General features: G+C 43.9%; 1 protein-coding gene and 2 long non-coding RNA genes across 8 annotated transcripts; 2 read left to right on the top strand and 1 right to left on the bottom strand.

The window, feature by feature from the left end:
• The first annotated feature begins 299 nt into the window (after positions 1-299).
• PLEKHS1 (pleckstrin homology domain containing S1) lies at positions 300-21,617 on the top strand. 5 transcript variants are annotated; one of them, XM_065672295.1, is made up of 15 exons: positions 300-1,144; positions 3,917-4,052; positions 5,223-5,314; positions 5,420-5,526; positions 7,723-7,857; positions 9,130-9,205; positions 9,862-9,969; positions 10,670-10,765; positions 14,158-14,265; positions 14,798-14,904; positions 16,225-16,431; positions 16,675-16,776; positions 17,868-18,003; positions 18,780-18,869; positions 20,643-21,617. In XM_065672295.1, exons 2-14 carry the CDS (start codon positions 4,022-4,024, stop codon positions 18,846-18,848), a joined length of 1,374 nt encoding a protein of 457 aa, XP_065528367.1. In that variant the 5' UTR covers positions 300-1,144; positions 3,917-4,021; the 3' UTR covers positions 18,849-18,869; positions 20,643-21,617. The 5 variants fall into 5 exon arrangements, with proteins under 5 accessions (XP_065528367.1, XP_065528366.1, XP_065528369.1 ...); XM_065672294.1 differs by having other exon boundaries at positions 301-1,144; positions 16,222-16,431; positions 20,643-21,616; XM_065672297.1 differs by lacking the exon at positions 10,670-10,765 and having other exon boundaries at positions 301-1,144; positions 16,222-16,431.
• Positions 7,561-16,371, bottom strand: LOC136010701 (uncharacterized). 2 transcript variants are annotated; one of them, XR_010610968.1, is made up of 3 exons: positions 15,321-16,371; positions 9,091-9,216; positions 7,561-8,595 (listed from the first exon to the last, which is right to left on the bottom strand). It is a non-coding gene; the product is annotated as an uncharacterized LOC136010701 (long non-coding RNA). The 2 variants fall into 2 exon arrangements; XR_010610969.1 differs by having other exon boundaries at positions 15,298-16,371.
• A 9-nt stretch (positions 21,618-21,626) lies between the features above and the next one.
• On the top strand, positions 21,627-25,912 carry LOC136010700 (uncharacterized). Its single transcript, XR_010610967.1, has 2 exons — positions 21,627-24,147; positions 24,428-25,912. It is a non-coding gene; the product is annotated as an uncharacterized LOC136010700 (long non-coding RNA).
• The last annotated feature ends 652 nt before the right edge of the window (positions 25,913-26,564 follow it).

Raw genomic sequence — 26,564 nt, forward strand, 5'->3', positions numbered from 1 at the left:
CATCTGTGTAGAACATGGTGCAAACCTCTCACACCAGATAATGAGGAACTGAAGGACACCGGCAAACAGCAACATACTATGACCAATCACAGCCAAGGCCACTAAGTGATAAGTGCGTGAGAAGGAGGATCGTGGGGGGGTGCACGGTGTAGCTGCAAAAATATAGAGCTTACACAATGCCTTATTTGTGGCAGAACCAATCAAGTGCCTAGTATTTGCATATTCACTGTTATATTAACCGAAGGTAGAAGCCCAATAAACGAAGCTTGCTGTTAACTCATATTGAGTTGTCCAAGTCTTCCTTTCACGACAGTGAGGCACTGGAATGGGTTGCCCAAAGACGTGGTGAATGCTCCATCCCTGGCAGTGTTTAAGGTCAGGTTGGACAGAGCCTTAGGTGACATGGTCTAGTGTGAGGTGTCCCTGCCCATGGCAATGGGGTGGAACTGGATGACCTTAAGGTCCTTTCCAACCCTAACTGTTCTATGATTCTTATCCGAAGTTTTACAGTGGGTAATCCATGAAAAAAGTAAAAGATGAAAATGCTTTAAAGAAAATATCCTGACCTACCAGCACTTAATCTTGCACCAAGCATAAAATGCCTTTACAGTTATGTAAGTAGCATAAGAAGTAGCTTTACTGTTGTGTGTTTCAGTAAATTATGTTCTTTAAATCTGAACTTGGTTACATTTTATTGGACTTTATGATCTTTTAGTGTTATTACTGTTGCCTTATCTTTCAATCATGGGTGTGTGTACTGTGTTTTAGATACAGCTTAGGGGAAATGAAGGGACTTTAGAAAGCTGAAACAACAAATGCAAGCTGTCTCCAGGCTTCTTTTATGCAAGGGTGATGTTTATAGCTGCCTCAAATGTCTGTATTTTATCATTGCTTCTAAGTGAACATTAATCTCTTGGATTTCCCCTTTCAGAACAGCCTTTAATTTGCTTCCCATGGCAATGGCAGAAATTTCCGTGTGGGTCAAATTTCAGGGTGTTTGTATTTGCACATGGGCTATAAGAAGGCTGTCACAATGCAGGGCAAGGACACACTGTGCTTTGCTCCAGGAGGCAATACAAGGAGTTTGGAAATGCTTAAAGGTGTATTTCTCTAAGACCTTCTGCACCATAAAGATATTTTACCTGTAAGTATTACCACAGTTTGTTTTCCTTATCTTGGTATTGTATTTTGGAAGCTTTATAATAGCCTACATCTGAATAATTTGAAGCATTTTTTTTGCATTTTAACTGAAGTGCCTCATGGCATTTCAAAAGGTTGAAAGCGATCGAATCTCCTAATGCCAGGCACACAAAAATGTGAGGGGGAATAGTCACAGAACTGGTGTTGTCTATTCTGATTTAGACTTAAGCTGTTTAAAATGTTGCTTTCCATTGAAAAGGCAATTAAATGCAACAAGTAAAAGCTTGTTCCCAAAATGAAGTGAGATAGGTAGCGCAGCTGTAACCTCATGGGTTTCTTTCTTCATGTAAATCTTGACTTTTGCTGAGACCTAGAAGAGACTTTCTTCCTATCATAGGAACATTGTTTTGCAAGAATTACTTCATTTGCCTGTCACAGTGACTGTCGGTCATGTAGGAAAGAGTATTACATTGTCTTTCATTGCAACCCTGCTGTTGGCACTAACAGTCTGACTTGGTGTGCAGTTATTTTTAGGTTTGGAAGTCACTTTTTTGTCTTTTTGGGGGTAGGCAACAGATGAAAACCCTAGCAGTAAATCTGTACAACAGATGTTTCTCCCTAAAAGGCAAAATCACTAAGGTTTTCCTAAAAATCACCAAACCAAAACCCACAAAAGAATACAGGCAGAAATGCCATGCAGAGATCTGCAGTGGACCTAAGTTTGCAGTAGGTCATTCTCATCTACAGCATGGTATTGCCTGATGAGATGAGGAAGTCTATAGCTTTAGTTGTGTGTCAGAGGTAGAAATTTGTGTGTAATCAACCCTATGTCAGATGAGCGAGGCCAGAAAATAGCCAGCCCTTTCTGACCACCACTCCTGACCATACCATGTTTACTGCTGGCACCATGAAGTCAATCACTGAAGAAACAGAAACTAAAGAAACCCCTTAGATCTCTCAGCCCAGCCAGGGAGCTCAGCAGAGGATGAGAGAACAGCACTTGCAACCCTTCACATTTTCCCAGAAGAGGCTCTGCATGCTGGAGATTGTAGCCTCATTGCAGCTAACAACCAACTTCAAACCAAGTTACTAACAGGAAAGGATTTGATTTTGCAATAGATCAGAGCTTTGTGGTAAGGCAAATGGAAACTTTAGTTTCCTAAATGATGTTACAAACAGACATGCTGTTACACATTGGAGATGTAAGTGTATGAGAGAAGCTAGATCTGATTTTTGATGGACAAAGAAGGAATTGTGAGAGAATAAAAAGCTCTCCGGTGTGCAAAATGTAGTGGTGTGTGTGCAGTTGATGGGAAGGAGTGCAGAGCTCACAAATGCATTGCAAAGGAATAGCAGTGCTTTGGAGGTCTGGCTCTCTTATCTTGACACCCAGTGTTCTTCCCAAAGGAAAACACCAAAAGGCAAATTAGCTCCAATAAAAAACCTCATGGAAGCCCATTAACCAAACGCACCATTTACCTTCTAAATGCTTCATCTCTAGAGCACTTAACCAAATCCCAAGACCACTGCCTACATATTTTGTTGAAGGGTGATTTAACAAAACTTCGGAGAAATCCCTGGAAAGACATCAGCGCTTTCTGCCTCTCTGCTAGCCTCTGCTCTCATCTCTGCCAGAGCCTGGCTGTGCCAATGCACAGGTTATTTATCTTCTCAGGTTTACAGTGAGATTCACATTTCCTTGGTGATACTGGAGGAGACACTGCAAAACTAAACTGATGTCAATAAAACCAGATACTTTCTGTTCACCCCTCTGAAAAATCACAATATTAATCCACCTCCTTGAAAGCTGTGAAGTTTATTTCATCGCTGTTAATAAATTACTATGAGGGCATTGCATTAAGAATGCTACAGACTTGCAAATTACTATAATTACTATGGTATTATGACTAGACTTTCTGAATAGATTTTCAGTTCTTTAGGCCAAGCTGTGCTTATTTTATACAGGGCTGATCACACTGCTAAGGCAGAGTCAGCAAGGCTGAGGAAGTCGGGGCTGTTCAGCCTGGAGAAGAGAAGGCTACATGGAGACCTCATAGCAGCCTTCCAGTACCTGAAGGGGGCCTATAGGGATGCTGGGGAGGGACTCTTCATCAGGGACTGTAGTGACAGGACAAGGGGTAACGGGTTAAAACTGAAACTGGGGAAGTTTAGATTGGAGATAAGGAGGAAATTCTTTCCTGTTAGGGTTGTGAGACCCTGGAATGGGTTGCCCAGGGAGGTTGTGAGTGCTCCATCCCTGGCAGTGTTCAAGGCCAGGCTGGATGAAGCCTTGTGTGGGATGGTTTAGTGTGAGGTGTCCCTGCCTGTGGCAGGGGGGTTGGAACTAGATGATCTTGAGGTCCTTTCCAACCCTAACTATTCTATGATTCTATGATATTCCCAGATTATAGGTGTTCCATCTAGTGCAGAGGAAGGGGCAAAATGAGGTTCTCCTGACAGGTCACGCGATGTCCTAGGCAAACCATCTCTTTGGTCTATAGGAATTTATAATGTCTTATTATTTGTAATTTTATAACTGTATTGTAACAAAGTGAATATAACATCGGGGCATAAAAGGTATAATTTACTTTGTAATATAAAATACTATGATGTATTATGCTTATATGAAATTATATAATTTATTATAGATTATATAGTTTATTTATTATTTATATTATTTATATAGCTTATTATAGGTTTTCTGTGCTCATTTTACATAGTTTAATCATCACTAGGAAAAAAACACCCACTTGTGAGGTATTTGTTATTTTCTCAGGCAACTGTGCATGCAGTCAAGTGCAGCTCAGCAGCAAGTAAAGCCAAAGGAATTATCTTCAATGTTCTTGCTCTGCTTACTATCTGGGTGAAAGAAACAGTCAGGATGGCTTCTACAGCGAAAAGAAATTCTGCAGGTACAAAATGTTGTTTCCTAAGGTTTTTCAGTGGTAAGGTTTAATCAGGTTTCAGTCCATTCTTATCAGCATATGGTACCATTCTCTTTGCCCTCTGCGTGCCAAGGATTTTGTGGTAAATGGTGAAAAACAGGTGAAAACAGCATACTGAAAGTATTCAGATCTCACTTGGACTTACACTGTGTATTAATTCTGCCCTCTGCTTCCTTCCTTAAAGAATCTGTCCTAAATGCAGCATTTCCCTTTATAGCAGAAGTTTCTATTGTCCCAATCACATTAACTGGGAACTGGAAGGTACACTCAGTATGTCCAAGGCACTGGTGATGAAGCCTTAACCTCCACTCAAGTCAGTAGTAAATGGGATTTCAGAACCAAGCATTTCTTGCACCACCACAAAGTTTGGTCATGTTATATTTCCTAGAACGTATCTATATTATGTATCTTCTCTTACTGAAAGATCTAAAATGAGGTTGTCTCTGCTCCTTTCAGGCACTGGATTCTTCAGAAATCATAATTTCCCATACATGGTTTATGGGTTAAAAAATGGAATGATACTGCCAGTCCTTTCAGTGGAAGTTAAAGTACATTAATAAAAGTGAGATTTTGATCAGTGATTGAAAAACATGAATCCTAAACTACAACTGGCTACAGAGTACACATGAATGCATTGAGGCATTTCCCACCCCCCGTCATATTTTACTTTTAAAGACTTTTCCTGTTGTCACAACATGATTCACAGTGTAAGATGATCTATCCTTAGCTGTGTCTGCAACCTATCCAAAGTGAATGCCATCTACAGATTTCATCAGGGGCTGCTTACTGTCTTTAAGATCCCGAATTATGAAGTTAAATAAGACCAGACTCCAGAAGTTAAGTAAGACCAGTTAAATAAGACAGAGGCACAGGATACCTTCCATGATATCTTCCCTACATTGTCACTATCATTTGTTTACAGCCTGGGACAGTGGCCAGCAGTAATGTTGACATCAGGGAAGCATGGTCTGGCCTTATATTTTATAGCCTTGATTTCTGTTTGTCTTCTCTAATTGTAATGTAGTTTATGTGCATTTAAGCACAGAAGCCCAGTGCTCAGCAACAATTTCCAGGTCTTTGTAAGAGGTTAATTGCCAACAAAATAAGTAATGGTGCTGTTCACTTCCCTTTGATTAGTGGGAACTCCAAATACATTTTGCCCTGAAGGTGGAGTGTGCAAGCACGGGTTCCTCATCAAATCACCACCTCTTCAACTTTTCAACTCACAGGTAAACTAGCACAGATTAGTCATATTCCATCAATCTCTCAGCAAGCATCTGTTATTTTTGCTATCCTGGAATCTAATGAGACACAAATTACTTTCTCTTCGGCAGAATTCCTGGAAAAGGCGTTTTTTCATCTTGTCCAAATCCAGCAAGGGCAATTACATCCTGAAGTATCTGAAAGGCCAGAACATAAAAGGCTCCATAGCTGTTGATCAGTATGTAACTAAATGTGTCACTTTTTCATGTATCAACACTCTTAAATGGGCATTGATTGTACAGACACTTGTTGCTGAGTGAGGTTATTGATCCAAATCCCACTGAAGTCCAGAAGAGCGTCCTTTCGGCTTCTGTAGGCTTTGGGTGCAACTTGTATTATATATATAGAAGTAAAAATCCTAGATTGCTTTGATGAAATATGATACATTTGTGTGAGTGATTGTGGTGATGTGGTATGTGCAAACCAGACATCCTGGCTCTGTGATCCCAAAGGATTCCTATAACAGAAGATATTTTATCTCCTGTGAGGACAGTGTTATGCGCTCACATGCAAGGATGGGCTATGCCACTCTGAACTGGGGTACACAGCCTTCATATATGTATTTGTACACATACACACACACACACATATATAAAACCTTATGGCTTTACAAAGTACTTTGCAAGTCATGCAGAGGTCTCCTAGCTTTCACATAGCCCCTTTTGGACTGATGCTGGCTGCTCTTGCCCCAACAAGAAATTGTTCCGCTTTGCCTGTTAGGGTTGGAAAGGACCTTAAGATCATCCAGTTCCAACCCCCCTGCCATAGGCAGGGACACCTCACACTAAACCATCCCACCCAAGGCTCTGTCCAACCTGGCCTTGAACACTGCCAGGGATGGAGCATTCACAGCTTCCTTGGGCAACCCATTCCAGTGCCTCACCACCCTAACAGTAAAGAACTTCCTCCTTATAGCCAATCTAAACTTCCCCTGTTTAAGTTTGAACCCGTTACCCCTTGTCCTATTGCTACAGTCCCTTAACAAGAGTCCCTCCCCAGCATCCTTATAGCCCCCCTTCAGATACTGGAAGGCTGATATGAGGTCCCCACGCAGCCTTCTCTTCTCCAGGCTGAACAGCCCCAACTTCCTCAGCCTGTCTTCATACGGGAGCTGCTCCAGTCCCCTGATCATCCTCATGGCCTCCTCTGGACTTGTTCCAGCAGTTCCATGTCCTTTTCATGTTGAGGACACCAGAACTGCACACACTGCTCCAGGTGAGGTCTCACAAGAGCAGAGTAGAGGGGCAGGATCACCTCCTTCGACCTGCTGGTCACACTCCTTTTGATGCATCCCAGGATACGGTTGGCTTTCTGGGCTGCGAGCGCGCACTGCAGCCGGCTCATGTTCATTTTCTCATCGACCAGTACGCCCAAGTCCTTCTCTGCAGGGCCGCTCTGAATCTCTTCTTTGCCCAACCTGTGGCTGTGCCTGGGATTGCTCCGACCCAGGTGTAGGACCTTGCACTTGGCATGACTGAACTTCATGAGGCTGGCATCAGCCCACCTCACAAGCGTGTCAAAGTCCCTCTAGATGGCATCCCTTCCCTCCAGCGTATCAACTGAACATTCATTCCTCTCAGCACTGTGTGCACTGCAGCAAGGCTGGGTGTCACTGACCTTGTACTAGCACCCTTCACCATGTTACATATGGTATGAGATGCTTGGAAAGGAAACTTTAAATGTAAAGGGAAATGTAATGTTAAAGATTTTACCAGCTAGACCTGGAGCTTAATACTCCGGGCATCTGGAATTGTTAGGCATGGAAGTCACTGTACTCCCATTACTATTGTGCTTTTTCCATTAAAAGGGTTTACATTGTGAAGCTTTCAAAGAAACTCCAACTTGCTCAGTTGGATGTGGTTACATTATTACCATCAGCATTGTAGTTGTTATTTTTACTCATTTAACTTCTTTGGAGTTAATGGAAGCAGTGCTTACATTTAAGGATCCATTAAGAGGAACACCCTGTTCCTCTTCCCCTCCATTGAAACACTGTAAATACACAATTAATTTCAAATCGAGTGTGTTGTTCTGCAGTGGTTCAAAGACATCTGCCAGTTTTTCTTACTATCATTTCTTTTCAAGACTGTGTTAGACCAACAGCCCCTTTTTTAGATCTGAAATCTGGACACAAGTCTTTGCTAAAGTCAATTTTATTCTTTTGCTTGGAAGTTCTCTTCCCTGAAAGACCATATCTTTTGATTGTGTGTGCTTATTATCTTAAGGATGTTTTTTTGTTTACCTTTTCCCATGCAGAACCCACCGTATTATGCTGTGCTTAGAGTAATATACACGCATACACGCATATGTGTGTGTATGTTTTTATCTATGTATGTATAGTTATATAGGATGTTCCGTATGGTTCTCTTAACAGAATCACAAATATTGAAGTTGGCATCAGCAAATCCGAAATGATGGAGATGGTGAAGAAGATGTTTAAATGCCTCCCTGAGCAGGTGATGTCCATCAGCACTGAAAAGAGGTGTTACTACCTCATTGGGAGCAGCAGGTAGGCACAGAAAGATGTGCAAATACAGACATTACAGTTAAGATAATGTAACAGTAAACCACTGCCCCAAGGCAAGGTCCAGCCTTCCCAGCCGCTTTCACCCCTTCTTGTGTCTCAGCTACTGACTGCTCAGCTCTGGGATGGTTGATCAATGGTTGATTCAATGGAAAACTGCTCTTTCCTGTATCATTTTCCCCCCATGGTTGGGTCAATGTTTTGCTGGTTCAGGTAGGTGAGCTAACCTTCCCTGCATCCACGCTTACAATGTCCAACACAAGGAACTGGCAGGAGCACATGGCTGGGAATGGGGATGGCGGCAGCACATCACTGTGGCAGTGCCACGTCAAACTGTACTATTAAGGGTCAAGGAAGAGCAGAGAGCTTTGTCTTCTCACTCAGTGGCTGCTGGGAGTGAGGAAAGCTTCTTCTCCTTGTGGATAAATCACTGGAAAATTCTCCCAAGTGAAAACAGATCCTAAGAGGAATGCCTGGGGCCTTTACTGCAGCAGGATGGTGTGCTCCCTGCTTTCCTGGGCTGCAATCCAGTCCTCAGCAGGGGCAGAAACTGCTGCTGTCACAGTGATGAGCCAAAGCTCAGTTAGGTGATGGAGGACATTTGGCACAGGGCTCCTCTGCTGCTGCTTCCTGCTTTTCCTCTTCAGTTTCCCAGCCACAGGCGCGTCAGGGGGTTTTCTGCCTTCCCAGAAGAGCAGCTGATGTGTGAAATGCTGATAAGTGCTGAAGACAAACACATACCTGTGTGCCACTTAAGAGTGCCACCTCATGCTTTCCCCCAGGGCACTGCTCTCACAGCCCATGATTGGTGGGAAGTGGTCTGGAGTTAATCCAGCTAAATCCACCACAAGCATGAAACAGGGCTTCCAGGGTCCTTTCGTGGCATGTTTCACATCCTGCTAGCCCAAATGCATTCCCAAGCCTTGCTAGCTGTGTTTAAGGCAGGACTCAACAGAACAGCATTACACACAGAAAACGAAGCAGAAAGCACCATCCCACCTCCCCATCTCTTTCCATCTCCATGTCTCTTGCACACACACATACTATTCCCTCCTGAATACCTTTTAGCTCCCAGTATTGGGCTGTATCTCTCTGAAGTCAAACCCAGCACTCTCTTTTGAAACAAAAGTGCACATTTTCTCCATTGATTTCAGGAAGCATTGTTTTTGGCCACACAGGAGGAAGTAGGTAGGCAAATGAGCTTTCCTTGTGTTTTACCTGTGAATAGGTTTTCACTTCCATTGTTCCAAACTACAGGCAGGAAACAGAGGACTGGGTCACTGTGATATCTTCAGTCTGCAAAGAAGTCAAAAGAGGTGGATGCTGCCCTCAGGTGACACGTTTCTGCAGTTGGTTTTAGAAAGAAAGAAGTTTGCAATGTCATTAGAAACCTGACTTTGGCTTTGCAAGTTGGCCCTTGCCTTGCTTAATCAGAAATTCATTTTCCATATAAATCCTGTACCCTGGTTTTATGCATTGAGCAGGTGCTACACAGTCTGTCTGTGCTGGGATTGATTTGATATTGAAAGAATCTCTTTGAAGAGTAAGCTACATGGAAATTAGGAGATGATTGACATTATGCTGCAGTGAATTGCACCTTGATGAGTCAGAATGCAAGCCTGTGTGCTATCTTACTGCATGCTTTTTAGTTATATTTATGTGCTGTTTTACAAACCAGCCCACATCTACTCTGTCTGTGTTACGAACCAGCTGAAGCCCGATTATTAATTCAAGCTCAGTCTCAAATTCCTTCACCTTGTCAGCCAGCCAGGCCTACTATTCAGACTCAGTACTAAGCTACTTACATCCCTGCAGCTTTCAGTCAGCTCAAAGTGCAAGCAGAGCAAACCTATTGACTGAAAAATGTCATGTAGACAACCACTCTGAGCCATTAGAAGTAAAGATTTAGACTAGTGGCATGTGTTGGTATATTGTAGCCCATTCCCAACAGGTACCTGTCTTTTTACACTGCTGTTATCTTACTTCTAGAACCAAGATCTGCCAAATTCAGAAGTCAGAAGCCGGCCTTCCTCTTTGCCACTGTTCTTGAATTCTATAGATACGACCAGTTTCCTAGAAAGGCAGAGCTACCAGAAGGTAAACAGATGAGGCATGCTTATAATGAGCTTGTTCTGGGGAGTGACGGTGGTATTTGGTTTGTATACTTGACTTTTTCCACCACAAGTTCTTCAGAGTTTGTGCCGTGGGTGCCCAGGTGGTCTGTTCTGCTCCCCGGTGAGGTTCATGAGTAGGAGCTAGATGATAACGTCAGAAAGTGCCCAGAAAGGAAAGACTTTTGAGGAAAGTCTGCATGTAAGTAAAGGCAGGTGTTGATGGCAATGAGAAATGATACTCGCTCGCTGTCTCAACTGACTGGCAAAGATTAGCAGGCATGAAATAAGCCCCTGAAGATTCGCTTTGACGTGCCTTCGTAAAGCTGTGTGATGATTGTTTTGGCAGCTGCTAGCCACATTCCTCCTGTTTTGTGACTGTGCTTTTTCTCTGTCTCTCTCTTCAGGCTGTAACACTTAGAGGGGAGTTCAGATTCAGTTTCTCTGTGCCTTCCAGATCAGATCTTCCCCCTCAGTATTTAAATAGACAGGAAGGAAAGCACTGCTTCTGTCCCAAAGCAATTGCAGTCCTCATCCTCTGGTGACAGGCTGAATAGCAGCCAAGGAATTGTTGGTTTTCTCTAGTCACAAAGCTGTATGCACATGGCCTAGCTAGAGGACGCTGAGTGCAGGTGAAGCACCTCCAGTGTACCTTTAGGAGTCAACTTCTTTCCTTTTGTGTATAGGAGAATGGTTCCTCAGAAGACAAGAACAGGCCTAACTCAGATCCTGGCCCTCAGCAGGCTCAGTGTGACTCACCAAGAGGAATTTTTCCAAGTCTGGTGAGCAGAACAGCTCTTTACTTAGTCTGCAGAAGTGACTGTTGGCTCTTATCTCGCCTGAGTATCTGTAACTATAGATGATACTTTCCCAGCACACTGAATTGGTTTTCACTATGAGAGGTTCCTAAATATTTTGCCTGTTGTCTTGTTTAGCACTGAAAATAACTTCCTAAGAAGTTATTTAAAAACTCTCAGGTTGCTCTGCTTGAGGATTTGCTCCTCCCGTTGCATTTCCCATCTGTGCCACAATCTTCCTAAACGCTTTCTTTTCTGCAGCCTCTGCCAGTAGCAGTTCAATCAATCAAACTGAACTGCTGAACTACAGAACACAGATTTGTTAAATCAAGGCACACCTCAGGGCTGACCTTCTGTCAGCATTAATATGACTTCAGGTAATTTAGCTTCCATGTCTGGCAGGGATGATCCAAAAAGACACAGTGATGAATGTTACCGTGCGTTATTGGCTGAATGTTCTGACCTGCGTTTCCTGAGCAAACTCCTGCAGCAATCAGGTGGTTTTCACCCATCCTCTCCCTGCGCAGCAGTGTCAACAGAACAGAAGGCGCAGCCAAGGCTCTACCACACCAGAATGCAGTTTGGAAGCTGAGTTTAAACCCAAATATTTATTGGCAGTTTATGCATTGGGCTATGATCTAGGGAATTTCTACTGTCATAGCTAACAGTGTGGTAACTCACATATTGCAGTCACCATCCATGTATATGGGCTGGCAGCACATATGAGATAATAGAGCTAAATTTAGTGGAAAGAAGTGAAAATAGTTGAAACAACATTGGAATGCCATGGGCTGTTAGCAAAGCTAAGCTGATGCACAGTACTTTATGAAGCTGCAATAATCCAACTGTGAGTCTGAGCTCTGAAATGCATTGAGTTAACCCTTAGTCTGACTTAACTACTCCTCCTCTGGATGCATACCAAGGCTGTCTTTCTGTCTCTTCCTTATGCATGCCTTTTCTGCCTCATTTGTTAATTCTCCTCATACTTATGATGCCTCAGAGAGCACATATTATATGTAATACAAGCAGCTGTCTAGACACAAGACAGACTGGCCATGAGGGTTAAAATACAAGGAATCTGTATTTTACCTTTTTAGCCTGAAGGAGAGGCAATAGCAGGAAGCTCGTATTTCTGTTTCAGCATGTGTGAAAATAACTGACCTTGCCATGCAGCTAAGAAGAAACAGAAATGTTTGTTCATTCAATAAAAATACTTCAGTTGCCTCATAAGTTCAGCATCTGCTAACATCTCCAGATCTATTCTGTGCTCAGTGATGTCTAGACAGCTGATTTCCAGATTAATCCCTTGTATTTACTTCCTTTCAGAAGTATGACTCCACATTTCTAGCATCTGATGGGTTTTGCTTTTTACTGGTGGTTCCCTCATCCAGGCCCAGATCTTGTTCAGGAGCCATTACTCATGCACACACAGGCCTTTCAATGTCAGCCAAGTCTAGTCACACAGGCAAGGACCCTGCAGAGGTCTGGGGACCTGGCTCACTTTCAGTTCACTTCTTGGACCTACCAAACCAAATCTGACTCAGCAATTGAGTATCAGCTATTTTGATACACAGCTTTAAATACCTGAAATACTTCAAAATAAGGAGCCCTGACTTGCATCACCCTACACTGCTCATTGCTGTGCTGAAGGCAGCTAGGCATCCTTGTCAGGATCTGTTAGATGCAGACAGATACTTTGATAAGTTCCTCTGCCCAAGTGCAACACGTAACTTTCCCTGAGGAGCCTATAATTAACAATTACTCAGTTGTTATCCAGGTATCATGTCCATCTTGTGCTACAGCAAATTTTCTCCATAGTCTACTTTCTCTCTAATGTAAATCCACATCATGGTTCAACAGAGGCATAAAGAGCTTGTTTAGCTGTTCAATTGATAATAACTATACACTGAGGTTAACTGCACTTCTCTGGTGGTAAAAACAGCTGGAGGGACAAGGATGTCCACAAACTGCTTTGTGGCAATGCAGTGCTGCTGCAGCTTAACCTTCTCCTTCCCCCTGTCCCTGTAATCTGCAATGGTGCCAAGGGGAAACACTAAGCATTTAGCAAAAGGTAGCCACTGTCCGTGATTGAAGGCTCCGTTTGGGAAGCTGATGAGTGCTGTCAGCTCTCTGAGATTCCCTAGGAGCTGGAGTATCTCAAGACTTCATAAAATCACTTCCTCTTCCCCCATCTCCTCAAGTGTTTACTTGTTTGATTGATCCAAAGCCCATGAAAAGCCACTAGGAAGCTCATTCATGACTTTGGATCATGACTACAGAGCCAGCTTTGCTCCTGCTGTGGTTTTGTTACGCACTTCTTGAAGGATCTTTGCAGGTTTGTTCTGACTCCTGCTGCATGGGTTGCTTTGTATGCTGTTTATACCAACAAGGAACAAAAATACATTCATAATCTTTAATATCTATTCGATGCCAGTTTCCTCTCTTTACATGTAAGAGAGTAATTAGTTTCATTTACCTTGACAACAGTAATATATTCTGTGGCATATTTAGCAATTATTAAAGCGATCACCATGGAAACCAAGAACGTAAGTGAAGAGATAAAAAGGGGTTGCACCACAAGCATGGCGTGAAGAATTGCATTGGGAGGCAGCTAAATACTAATTACCATAGTCTTCACTACAGTGAAGTCAACCAGGAGTTCTGAAAATCAATCATTTATCTTTATGACTTAGAAAGGTAAATGTGGTGGAGGGATTAATTTCTCCTCGATTTACCTAATTGCCACAAACTTAGAATTTCAAGTATCTATGAAAGCAGAATCACTCAGGACACAAAGGATTCCGTGTCAGATCTCCAGCCCTCCAGTGTATGTTCTAGTTCATAGAGAAGTATGAGCTATTAGACTTCTCATTAGTCAAGGAAGTCCCAAATTCATTCTGTACTCCATAGCAATTAAAAGGTGCTTAAAAAGGACAAATGCATCGTGATCCACTTCTAGGTTTTCCACAGATTTTTTTCCTAGTGCAAAGACTTTAGAACTCAAGTGACCTTAAATGCCTGCAGGTTCATACCCGGAGTGTTTGACTCACTTGATTTTTAAACAAAACAACAGGTTGTGAACACACAAACAATTTCAATTGCCTGGTTACCACAAATCCATCTATGAGAAGTACTAATGTAATAATACCAGTAGCCAGTTTTGTCTGTGTGCAGTGGATCTCAAAAATACAAATACAGAAGCCTTGTTTCTAAACCAGACTGGCTCTGAGCATATCTCACCTCAAAGAGAAACACGTTTTTCCGTGTTTTCTGTGGATGCTTGCTGATGCTATTACTTCTCCATATAGATTAAAAAAATACATCTTAAACAAGCTGTGTAACTGACCCTGTTAAATACAAGCCCATTCGTTTAACAGGATAAAGCTCTGGGAAAGTGTGAGGAAAATCTGCTGTCGTCAGATACAGATGAAGACATCAAAAAGGATGAAGATTATTACCAAACTCCCAGCAATATTTTAGCACAGGTAGTTTGTCAGTTGTTTTTTCTGTTGGTTTGTTAGCATCTCCAAGGAGACAGAAGACATTTAATGAGCCAAAGACGAATTTGTATAAGGAGTCACTATTACCTTGCAAAAGAAATACATAGATAAAGCAAAAGGCAACAGAGATTTCATTTGTACAAGAAAAAATACACTGGACTCGTTTCAAAGGAGCCTTCTGGTAGAAAAGCTGCATAAAACAAACCAGTGCTTTAGAAACACTGTGAAATATTTTGGTACCTAGATTCCACTGTGAAACAAGGGAGCAGGAGAAATCATACTGGTAATTTAAACACGTTTTGCCCCTGATTTGGGATGCTCATTCCCCCAGGCTTCCCATGTAGTTAGTGGTCAGGAGAAGCTGCACTGCAGAAGTCACAGCCTCTGTCCCAGGACTGTACAGCCATGCTATATTAGCTGACGTGTTTCAACAACATGAGCTCTGAACCAAACAAGGAAATTAAGATTTTCTCTCTAGGCAGAGCAATGATATTAATGTTTTATGTGTTTTAAACAGTGGACTACTGAGGTATCAAAGCCTGACTCTACAGCTGGATTTGATGTACAAGAGAAAGTGAAGACGAACCCAGGACAGGAGAACATTTATATGCCAATGAAATCACTGTAAGTCACAACTTTATTAAGGTTTGAGAAGTGACAAAGTGGTACAGATAGAGCTGTCATCTGTGGTATTTGCATAACAATATATAGAGGCTGCATCTTGTTTGAGTGAATCCTTCTTTGGTCTTGGTTCAGAAAGTTGAGAACTTGTGGCAATACCAGAGTGAAACTCAAACTCATAAAGGTGAAATTGAAGCTCACATTGCAAACTCATGCATTTAGATGTGCTCTGACTATACAATGCGGCACTTTTTGTTGACTCATACTTTGCCTAGGTGTTGGTGACAGAACAACCCACCACTTCACTTAGATACTGTAGCCAAGGCCCAGCAACCCTTTGGACAGGTCCTCTCCAAACAGGCAGCATTATCTAGTGGTTAAAAGAGAAATACAGACCTGGGGAAAAGCTGGAAACTTACTGGAAAAGCTCCAAGCTTTGGCAGTAAGAAGTTCTGTGATCCTGAGTATGTTGTCTCCTTCCTTCCTCCCAGTTTCTCTTTCAAGGAGCAGATCTGATGCTGACTACCGTGTTTTGGCATGTCACAAAGACCTGAACTTTGTAACACAGCGTTAATGCCACAAGGAAACTTTACAATGTCCATGGTCTAGCGCAGTGCACTCACATGTGCCTTCCCAATAAAACCGCACCCCCTGACCCAGAGGACGGGTCATTAGCTTTTAGCTGCAGCCTGCCACCTACTGACAGTCAGATCTTATGCCACATAGTGGGAGGCAATTGGAAATGCAGGCTCATGAACCAGTTTATTCCAATAGATCTATTCAAGCTCCTCTGTGTCTTTGGCAGCCCCTGGAAGGAATTACTATAAAACTCTCACAAGTCAATGCCATTCAAGTTAAAATGTACCAAAATATACCAGCTTTTGCTATGAACCCGTCTTGTTTGGGGTGTGGAGGGGATCTGGCTCCAGGCACTGTAAAGCTCATCAAACCTAAAATGAGTTCAAGCACGTCTGAGTTATGTCCCCTGTATCTCCCAGAGGAGAGTGTTAAATCCCTTCAGAAGCCAGTACAGCCAAGGCCAACACTCTGCACTCAGTTTCTTTATCCGGGCATGTTGTTAGGGGGAATGTTTTCAGGCTTCATAAATAGTCTTTAAATACTGAAAAGGTTTATTTTGGGATTTAGGGTCCATTTTTAGAAGGACTGTTTATTTTATTTAGCTGTAATTTTGTCCACTGGATATTCTACAAGAACTTGTTATTCTTTGCTTCACTGATGGCTGTTTGATCCAGCTTCAAACACAACAAGAGCACCTGGAATGGTCAAACCACTTCATTTTTTATCACCGTGCCTCTTCAGTAGGTTGCTGAATGAGAGTTGCCAGCTTACGTGCAGACATGATGGGCTCCCATCTCTTCCCAAGTGCCAGGACAGCAGCACATGTCCAAGTGACTTGGAAGCAAACAGAGACCTAAAATTCCCAGAAGACAGCACCGAGCAGCAGCCAGCCCTCCAGAGAAGGAAAAATTCATCACCACTGTCAGTGGTTCAGTTGTCTATACTGCTCAGGTGAGTGTCTTCTCCATCTTCACTGCAGAGGACACAGACGTGTTCATGGGTTTCAGCTGAGGCACTGGTAGAGCATGTCAAGCCTTTCAGAGTTCAAGGAGCATCTGTATGATACTTTCAGTCATATGATTTAGTTTTAGGTAGTCCTGTGAGGAGCAGGGAATTGGACTTGATGATCCTTACGGATCTTTTCCAACTTGAGATGTCCTGTGATTCTATGGTCTCTGATGTTTTCCCTCACAGTCGAATTAAAGATGAGACTCAACTGCAGAAGTTGGATGTTTTCGTCCCCCTGGCTGATATTGACAGTTCGCTAAAGCTTACTGAAGCAGCAGGACAAATATGGTGAGTTCTGGATGTCTTGTGATGGTGCCTGTCAGATGTGAATGAGTGGCTGTCAGGTCAATTAATCCTAAATAGCTTGTCGTGAAGGAGAGTCTATCAGAGACCAGCAAGAAAGAGAAACCGGAATTTCCATAGAATCATAGAATAGTCAGGGTTGGAAAGTACCTTCAGATCATTCAGTTCCAACCCCCCTGCCATGGGCAGGGACACCTCACACTAAACCATCTCACCCAAGGCTCTGTCCAGCTTGCCCTTGAACACCTCCAAGGATAGAGCACTCACAACCTCCCTGGGCAACCCATTCCAGTGCCTCACCACCCTAACAGGAAAGAATTTCCTCCTTATATCCAACCTAAACTTCCCCTGTTTAAGTTTTAACCCGTTACCCCTTGTCCTGTCACTACAGTCCCTGATGAAGAGTCCCTCCCCAGCATCTCTATAGGCCCCCTTCAGATACTGGAAGGCTGCTATGAGGTCTCCACGCAGCCTTCTCTTCTCCAGGCTGAACAGCCCCAACTTCCTCAGCCTGTCTTCATACGGGAGGTGCTCCAGTCCCCTGATCATCCTCGTGGCCCTCCTCTGCACTTGTTCCAGCAGTTCCATGTCCTTTTTATGTTGAGGACACCAGAACTGCACACAATGCTCCAAGTGAGGTCTCAAAAAGGTCCTATCAGGACAGCAATGGATCTCTTGCAGTTATATCATGGATAAAACACGTTAATAAGTTTTAATTTCATTCTTTTGGAATGACTTCAGAAACCATCTCAGGCAAACATTGTGCTAAAACAACTACATTAAGTCTTTTGGACTGTAATCCCTGACTTTCACTGGTGAACTTGCTAGCACCAGTCTCACTTGTTAACATGCTGCAGTGTCAGTGTCATGTGCTGTTTTAGGAGAACCTGTTGGGATGGATGAAGCAGCTTGGTTTCAGCTAGAACCAGATCAAAAAGCTGCAAAGTCATTGAACCTGTGTGTTATTTCCAGAGGGCAGTACCATAAATGCAGTCCTGTTCATCCATTGCCTTTCTGTTAGCAGTGACTGGGTATCCCATATATTTCCTTTATTGTCTGTTCTCCAAATGCCCTAGTGTCTCACAGTGGACTGGTCCTCGCCAAGTGGGATGCTTGTTTAACCATGGAGACCATATAGTGGCTGTGAATGATCTGCAACCCCAGAACGTGGAGGAGGCTTACTTCTTCATCAGCAGGTCCACGAGAAAGGAGGTAAGCTTGACTAACCTGAAGGTGAGAGTCAAATGGATCAAGCCAAATGAGAAAGGAAGTTGCCTTTTGCATTTCTAGTGGCTCCAATCAAACCACTTTATTCTGATTTAAGTTTGGCATGAACAACTTCAGTACCAAATAGTTCACCAGCATCATTCTGATGTAGCATCACTCATTCCTGGGGAGTGCAGGGTCAGCACTGCTGTGTCTGAGGGCTTGATCTCAAGGAGTCTGAGCAATCCCAAGAGATACTACTGAACAATTAGTAAATTGTTACTTGGTATTTTTTTGCCTGAGGCCTGTGATTTGCAAACTTTGGGGAATAAACAATTGCCTGCAGTGGATGCCGTTGCTTGTAGTGGTTTTGGCTACTGAGGGCAGAGCCCTAGACTCTTACGCGCTGTTGGTTATCAAGCACTACACATCTCCTTGTGTGATACCACCTTTTGGAAGAGTGTGGGAGGTTTCTAAGGGGTGCCTTAACACCACTGTGATCTACTACATGTTAATACCTATGTGGCTCTCGGTTAGACTCATATTTCAGTATCCAGGTTCTCTGACCCACACCTGAACTCATTCATATTTGAATTTGCTGAGAAAGTTGAGGTTATCAGATGCTGTTGCCATCTAAAGAGAAGAAAGCCAGTCTCAGCAATGAAAAAACGCTCATCTGTCTCAATAGGGCATTTTCATTTAGCTAGTTAAAATACAAGTCAGGTAGTAGCACAGATGTTGACCAGATGTAACAAGCTATAAAAATGTCTCTCTTTTTTTAGGTGAAACTTACTGTTTGTAGGATTCCACATTCAGATATCTTCCATGTTAAAGGCTGCTCATGTTCCTGAAATAAAGACCTCAGTGATTAAGTAAGTGCCAAAGTTTAAGGGAACAGATCAGGGAGAAGAATGTGATACATAGAATATGGAGATAATCTGTCTTCTAAAGCTGCCAGACATCTTCTGTTGCTGAAGTACATAGAACTTGGAATGTGGATTTCATTTTCATTTTATGTCCCAATAACTTATTTTGGTGACGTGGATGCTATGTGTTTGGCTTGTATTTCATGTTAGCGTGTAACTGAGTTACTTGAAAAAAACTGAGTGTCAAATCATGTATGAAACCTTTGCATTATGTGTACTTTATACTTCGGTAGTAAGTGCTGGTTCACACCTCTGCTCACCTCTTCACACTGAATTACATTGTTTTATACCAAACTCCTAACGAGGGTGTGGAAACAACCTCCATTTGGAACAAAGCCATGTTTTCCCTCGTTTTCCCATAGCTACAGAAAGGCAAAGGCAAGCTGAGAGCCGTAGTGTTGGCTGGTAAATAAAGTGTTGTGCAGTGATTCAGTGGGGCCTCCTTTTGTTTTATGCCCCTCTTATGTTACAGCCACAAAAATACATTCAAGGGATGACAGGAAAAAGAGCTGGTTGGAGAAGAATGTGTCTGGATCACCTTTGGGTTCATTGGCAACCAAAATTGGCCCTGGGTGATGAATAAATGAATGGATTTGAGAGAGAGGAGGGCTGGCCTGCTCTGTGAAAGTGTTACTGGTAAAGACAGCTAGGAAAAACGGAGAGAGAAATGATGCATACAAAGGCATGTGCGCTCATCCCAGTGCAAACAGAGCTCACTGGAAGAGTTTTGATGCCACCAAGTACCACAGGGATGTCACTGGTACCGCAGCATTTCCAGACCAAGTGCTCATTTGTTTCCCAAACAAGGAAATTTCCTGCAAACATTTATTTCTGAATACATCTTGCTTCCATTGCTATCGTAGAAACATGACTGATTTTCAGCTAATATCACACTTAAAAGGTGTTGGTGCTTGATATGGACCTGCCTGCAGGGGTGCCTTTAAGTGGATGCCAAAAGGGAGCTTTGTCCTGTACTACAGGGACCTCTGTTGCTTACAGAAACGATGAGGTGTGTAGGCAGGACACGTACCTGTTCTCTATATGGATATGTACACATTTGTACACACGCGTTTGCCTGCAGGTGTATTTACATACATCTATTATAGAATCACAGAATGGTTTGGGTTGAAGGGACCTTAAGGATCATCCATTTTCCAGCCCCCCCTGTGAGGTAGATTGTGTTAATATACAGTGATGTGGGAACAAACACAATCACTGGTTTTGAGTACAGAGAGTTTTATCTTGCCAGACACAACCAAAATAACTAATGGGTTTAGCAGGCATAGGATTATTGATACTGAGAGATTTGATTAAGGTGGATTTGACCCAAAGGAGGTATTTGTCCAGCTTCCAATTGAATTAGGCCAAGTCAGCTACTACAGTAAGAAACTAGACTCACTAAAATCATCATTAAAGCAAACTTACTGCAGTAGGAAATTTGTCAAACATGCTTTGTATATCTCTTTTAAAATCCAGTCTGGACTTTTGAACAATCATTATGAAATTTTATGTAACCAACGATGAAATCAGCATCAGTAACTCAAAACAAACCAACATAAATATTTATACAATCTCTTCTGACTCAGCTCCTATTCAAAAGCTTAATTTCCAGCCCGCATGTTTCCACAGCCTGTCTCTTCTGCTTTTGAGATAAGAGTGTCTGGGACATGCGTATTTCTCAAGGTGGGAAAGTGTCAACTTTTTCTATTTCTGTTTCAGTGGGGTTCAAAGGCCTGAATTCTACATAAAGACAGAGGGAAACCCCAGCTCTGGAACTACAGAGGCTGAAAAAGGAAGAAAAGACATTCCCTGGAAGCTCTTCTCCAAAGCCGCTGTGGGATTCCTTCACTCCGCACCATCTCTTTGAGTACAACAAATCCATTTCTGGCTAAGGAGTCTCTGAGGGACTGCATGCCCGGCTATCACCATAGAGGGCTTCTTCCAGCTCTGTAACTGTGTCATTCTGCCAGGACAGCCTCTAGGCCCAAATCCTGAAATCACAGATCATCTAGTTCAAGGATATGCACCAAGGATGCCACCCCCTTTCCTGCCCAAAGCTTGCCTAAGCTCTTTGAACTTGAGAAAAGGAAAGTACGAACCTTCCTGCGCTGTTCCAAGACTCATCTTTCTGTATAATTAGGAAGATTGTACTAATATTTACACCAGACGATTTTTTTCTTGTCCTGTTTGCAGTGGGCACAGGGAATGGGGACTTCCACTGTCTCTGGAGAAATCTTCATTCTAGACAGTGTTCCTTCTGACTCTTCTCTTTTTTTTAGGCCAAATATCCTACATTAGAATCACAAAATGGTTTGGGTTGGAAAGGACCTTGAGATCATTTAGTTCCAACCCCCCTGCCACAGGCAGGGACAGTTCACACTAAACCATGTCACCCAAGGCTCTGTCCAGCCTGGCCTTGAACACTGCCAGGGATGGAGCATTCACAGCTTCCCTGGGCAACCCATTCCAGTGTCTCACCACCCTAACAGGAAAGAATTTCCTCCTTATCTCCAACCTAAACTTCCCCTGTTTAAGTTTTAACCCGTTACCCCTTGTCCTGTCACTACAGTCCCTAGTGAAGAGTCCCTCCCCAGCATCCCTATAGCCCCCCCTCAGATACTGGAAGGCTGCTATGAGGTCTCCACGCAGCCTTCTCTTCTCCAGGCTGAACAGCCCCAACTTCCTCAGCCTGTCTTCATACGGGAGGTGCTCCAGTCCCCTGATCATCCTCGTGGCCCTCCTCTGCACTTGTTCCAGCAGTTCCATGTCCTTTTCATGTTGAGGACACCAGAACTGCACACAATGCTCCAGGTGAGGTCTCACAAGAGCAGAGTAGAGGGGCAGGATCACCTCCTTCGACCTGCTGGTCACGCTCCTTTTGATGCAGCCCAGGTTACGGTTGGCTTTCTGGGCTGTGAGCACACACTGCAGCCGGCTCATGTTCAGTTTCTCATTCTTTCAGCATTTTTCACAACACTTCCTGAAAGTAAGTGGTCATATGCCACAGAACTGCAAGACAAACACCTTGTGTTTCCAGTTATGGGTGAACAAAGGAGGTGAGGCAGCTGTGAAGCAGCTTCCTGGAACTTCATGAAGAAACATTGCCAGAAAGAGGTGACCTAGAGAAGGAGCTGTGAACCATACGTGATGGTAGGAGGAGAGGCACCACCATGGAACCTGCACGTGGCATTGCTGCTGGAGGTGTTGAGCAATGCATGCTGCACCTCTCAACCATGGAAGAATGTGCCTCTTGGACATAAGTGAGATTTGGGCAGATACAGCACGCACAGGATAATTCCAGGGTGCTTCAGAAAACTGGGGGGTTACTTCTGTACTTCACTAAACAGTTCCTGATGCGTTAGCCCATAACTGGTCATTATGTCAGCTTGCACAGTGATAAATGCAGATTAATGTCACATATTGGCTGATTCATAGCACTTACAAAGGTACAATATGGAATTGACATTGGTACAGTAAATCGTGGGAGGGTGTCTGCCCACATGCAATTAATATATGTGTTAACACTTTACAACACATTGTATTCTGCAGATACCTGGCTTTCTCCTGACACAGCCCCTGCTTGCCCTCTAAAGACTGCCTGTAACTTCGCCGTACCTGGAGCTGAACCACCAAACAGCCCTTTTTAAAGTGCTACTCTGAAAAACCAAGATCGATCTTCCTCTGTCACATTTGTCCCCATGTGAAAATGTCACCTTTCTTCAAATGAGCAAATTCTGCTAAAGCTCTGGGCTGCTTCTAGAAGCAACAGCCAAGGGAGATGCCTACATCCATGTATTACCCAGTGATCACGTTTAGTCCTGGAAGACCTGAAAGGAATGTTTTGAAACCCATGCTGTCTGAGGGGTAGCCGGTAATGTTTTAGATCACCTACAGGCCTTTTAAATGTGTCCTGTCAGCACACACTCTTAAAGTTAATAGGTGATATTGCATCTTCTCATTGCAGCATGCTCTATGGCATCAGAATCTTTTCTTAGCCAGTCTTGGGCTGACAATTAAATTGACATGAGCTGAAAGTCACTGAATCCACAGACTAGTGAATCTATGTAATAACAGAGCTGGAAGAAGGCTGCAGATCCTGAATCCTTGCACTGCTGACCCAAAGTAACCTTCTTAGGAGCAAGGGCCATTGCTGGCTGCAACACACACCACTTGGAATCGCTCAGCATCTGCAGACTGGGTATATGAGAGACAAAACCCAACTGACTGCAATGCGGATTACATGATTTGCTCACAATTAACATGCTCCTCACTAACTCCTTTAGCTCCTGTTACTGAATACAGCCAGTGCCTTTAGGTTGTTCCCCTGACTGTTAATTCGTGGCACATTCCCATGCTGCAGTCACTCATTACTGGTGCTGATTTTCCCCCCTGAATTCCCTTATATGAATCGTGTTCCCTCTATCACTTTAGCACCGTTCTCCAGCAGGAAAGTTCCAACACTTTCTGTTTCTGGACAAAGTGATTGTAAGAGAAGTCTCCAAATTGGTGTGAGGTCACTGAAGTTAAGAAGAATAAAAAGCCAGGAGGCACAAACCAGATGACACAACCCCAGCACTTCCTTTCGAGGGCCACACTACCAAGAACTGGGGTTGGAGTCATGTACTCCATGTACAGCACAGGTCCTGCTGCAGGACAGCGACTCCAGCCAGTAAAGGTTATCCATGCTGTCAGTGTCCATGTCCATTCTGAACTGAGCCAGAGACACGCTCTGTGTAGTGCAGTGTCTGGATGCAATGAGTCCCTCCAGCCTGGGGTACCCAACCAGATGTGCTTCATGGCTGGACTTCCAGCAAGTGGAGTCAATAGAGGAGTAGCTGCAATGAAGGAGAGCAATGTCACCTTGCACACCACATTAGTGGTGAGCTGGGGACATTTAGTCTATGTTTTCCCCCATATTTTCTGGTGACCTCAGAAATTTCCTTGCACACACTCAGTAAAATTCAGGAAGTGATTTCAGACACACACACATCACGCTCTCTTTTATCAATGCATGCAATCTCCAGCATCACATTCAAACACTGTGAATTGCTTTCCCTTTCAGAATATCTGCTGGAAACACCTCCATCAGACCTGTACGGAGGGGGCTGTAGCCCCATTATACGGAGGGATACTGATGTGCCCATTTGGAGCCATCCTGAACGTCCTGCAGGAATGTGTCTCACCCTGTCACCCTTGAGACAGCACCACCACAAGAGAACATTAGGTGATGCTCCCACTTCCCCAGCAGAGAATTGGCTCATCCCAAATCGGTGCTGCTTATGGAGGGCTGCACTGAGCAGGGGCTATGGAAATCATATTCAGTATTTCAGGTCCCATTAGCGGCCATACTAATACACAGGAACTTCCCCAGTGCTCACCTTGGCAGTGCAGATCAGTGTACTGGTACCTCAGCAGGAAGCCTTAACCACAGGACTGTCTACCTGCAGGTTTGGGGAGCTGACAGCATGACCAGAGCTGTGCTGATGTTTTGGTTTGTTTCCCAGGGATCAACAGTAGAGGGTGCAGAAGTTAAGCTGTCTCTGGGGGTGCTGAGACCTCGGCCATCAACAGTGCTCATCTGTTTTAAAATGCTGAATGACTGCAGTTACCATCATCCAAATGCTGACCCAGAGCCCTAGTTGCAGGCTGCCAGTTCAGGGGTCTCTGCTATGAAGAATTCAACAACCTCTGCCAACAAAGCAAGCAAACCCTCTGTGTGAGACCAGAGCCTAGTTCTCCTACTACTCCCCTGCCCAGTTTGGTTTCGTTCTTCCATCATGGCAAGGAAATGGGGTTAGCCAAGCTGATTAAGGAAAATAAGAAGCAAGACCAAAGCACAGCAAGCAGTTCCTAGGTGGCCAGTGAGCAGATGAGCAGCCCACAAGACAGCTCCACCTCTGGTCCTGCCACTTCCAGCAACAGAGGCCATCCACACTGATCGTGCCAGACAAACTGCTGCTGCATAATAGTTTTAAGCACACATAATCCCAGGCAGTGCTGTAGATAATTACACAGTTTGTAATTGTAGGCTGAAAATCTGAAGCAGCTGCTGCCATGCACACCAAGGATGCTGCTGCCTCTTTCAGCAGCATTAAAGCTGGATCAGCTAGAGATGGGCACAGGTTTTCCTGGGAGCCCTGTTCCGTTGTAGCTCAGCTCTATACGACATTTACCTGGAACCACAATGATGTGGTGCAGGCCTGTCTTCAATGAACCTGAGAACTGGAGAAACAACACATACACACAAAAACACCTAAACCACAAAACCCTCCCTAAAATCCGAAACCCCAAGGCAAAAGTCCTTGTGCTCCTCTTTCTAAGAATAGAGGTTAATTCTGGCAGCACAATGTTTTTGAGAAATCCCCAGTAGTAGAAAGGTAACTTGGGGGAGAATAGACAGGAAGGAAAAGTGAGTCATGAGGAACAGCTATAAGCAGCAAGAGGGACAGGGGAGTACAATAGACTCAAGTCAAAGATGGTAAAACTGAAGTCCTTTGCTGCAAATATGGTTTTGGTGATTCAAGAAAAACCCCAAAGCATTAGCTTAAGGTTATTTTCCAGCATCAGACAAGCACCAGTAAGTAGCACATGGTAGGAATGAGCTGTGCTGCGGCTGACCATGAAGGTGCTGGATCAAAACCAGGCTCCTGCTGTGCTGCAGAGCTCAATTCCTCGTTCGGTCGCTGGGTAGCAGCACGAATAGCTGAATTTCAGCTCTGCCTCCGTTGCACAGGCAATAGACACGATCAAGAGCGGGGCAGGGAGCCAAGCAACCACCACAGCTTCAGTAAGGAGTGACATCCAACCTGTCTTTCTCTGATTGAGGAAGCCCTGCTGTGATAAATGCCTCAATCCATCTCTTCTCTAAAAGAGGAGATGAAAAGTGGGTTAGATCTTGCTGCTGCCAGCGCTGCTTTTGGGGAGAGCTCTGCTTGGAGCTGACAGACAACTGGAGGGATCAGAAGAAATAAATCTTGTTTCTTACAACAGCTCACTGAAATCACTGTCTCTGTACACCGAGGAAGGTGATGGGCAGCTGGGAGGGGTGGGCAGCAGCAGAGTCAGGACATGGAGAACCTCACAGCCAGCTCTGATCTTGCAGAACTCAGCTCCAAAGTCACCCTTTCACCTTTGTGTCCTCGTGTCACCTTTACCTCGGGTGCCCTGTTGGTATCTTCTTCCCTGAGACAGTGAACTTTTTCCTCTTCCATCCTTAACAACCAATACAATGTACAGAAGGGAAGGAGAATAAAGTTAAATTCAAATGCCAAACGGGAAAGCTTAGAGGCTTTAAAAACTGTTTGGTTTATGTAAGTACCCATTGGAAACTGGCACAAACAAGTCACTATCTGCTCTGAGATACCAGCGCAGATGTGACAGAGTGGAAAAGCTTCTTCCCTGCCAAAGCATTTGCTGGAGGTTTGATAACAAGGTGCCGTTGTACAGCAGTGGGTAAAGGTTCAGAGCAGAGGGGAAATGGAGGCAGCATCCAGGCAGGGCAGGGCTCTGCTCTGCAGCTGCAGCTCTGCCGAGGCTCCTGTGGGTTTCATTGATCCCTGTCCTATTTGCCCCTAGATACTGCGTGGTTTACACACGCTGAGCGTTCTGCAAACACAGGTGAGTTGGAATGGTGGCTGTTGA

Source organism: Lathamus discolor, chromosome 3 (assembly GCF_037157495.1).
Source record: "Lathamus discolor isolate bLatDis1 chromosome 3, bLatDis1.hap1, whole genome shotgun sequence".
In the NCBI taxonomy this organism is placed as follows: domain Eukaryota; kingdom Metazoa; phylum Chordata; class Aves; order Psittaciformes; family Psittacidae; genus Lathamus; species Lathamus discolor.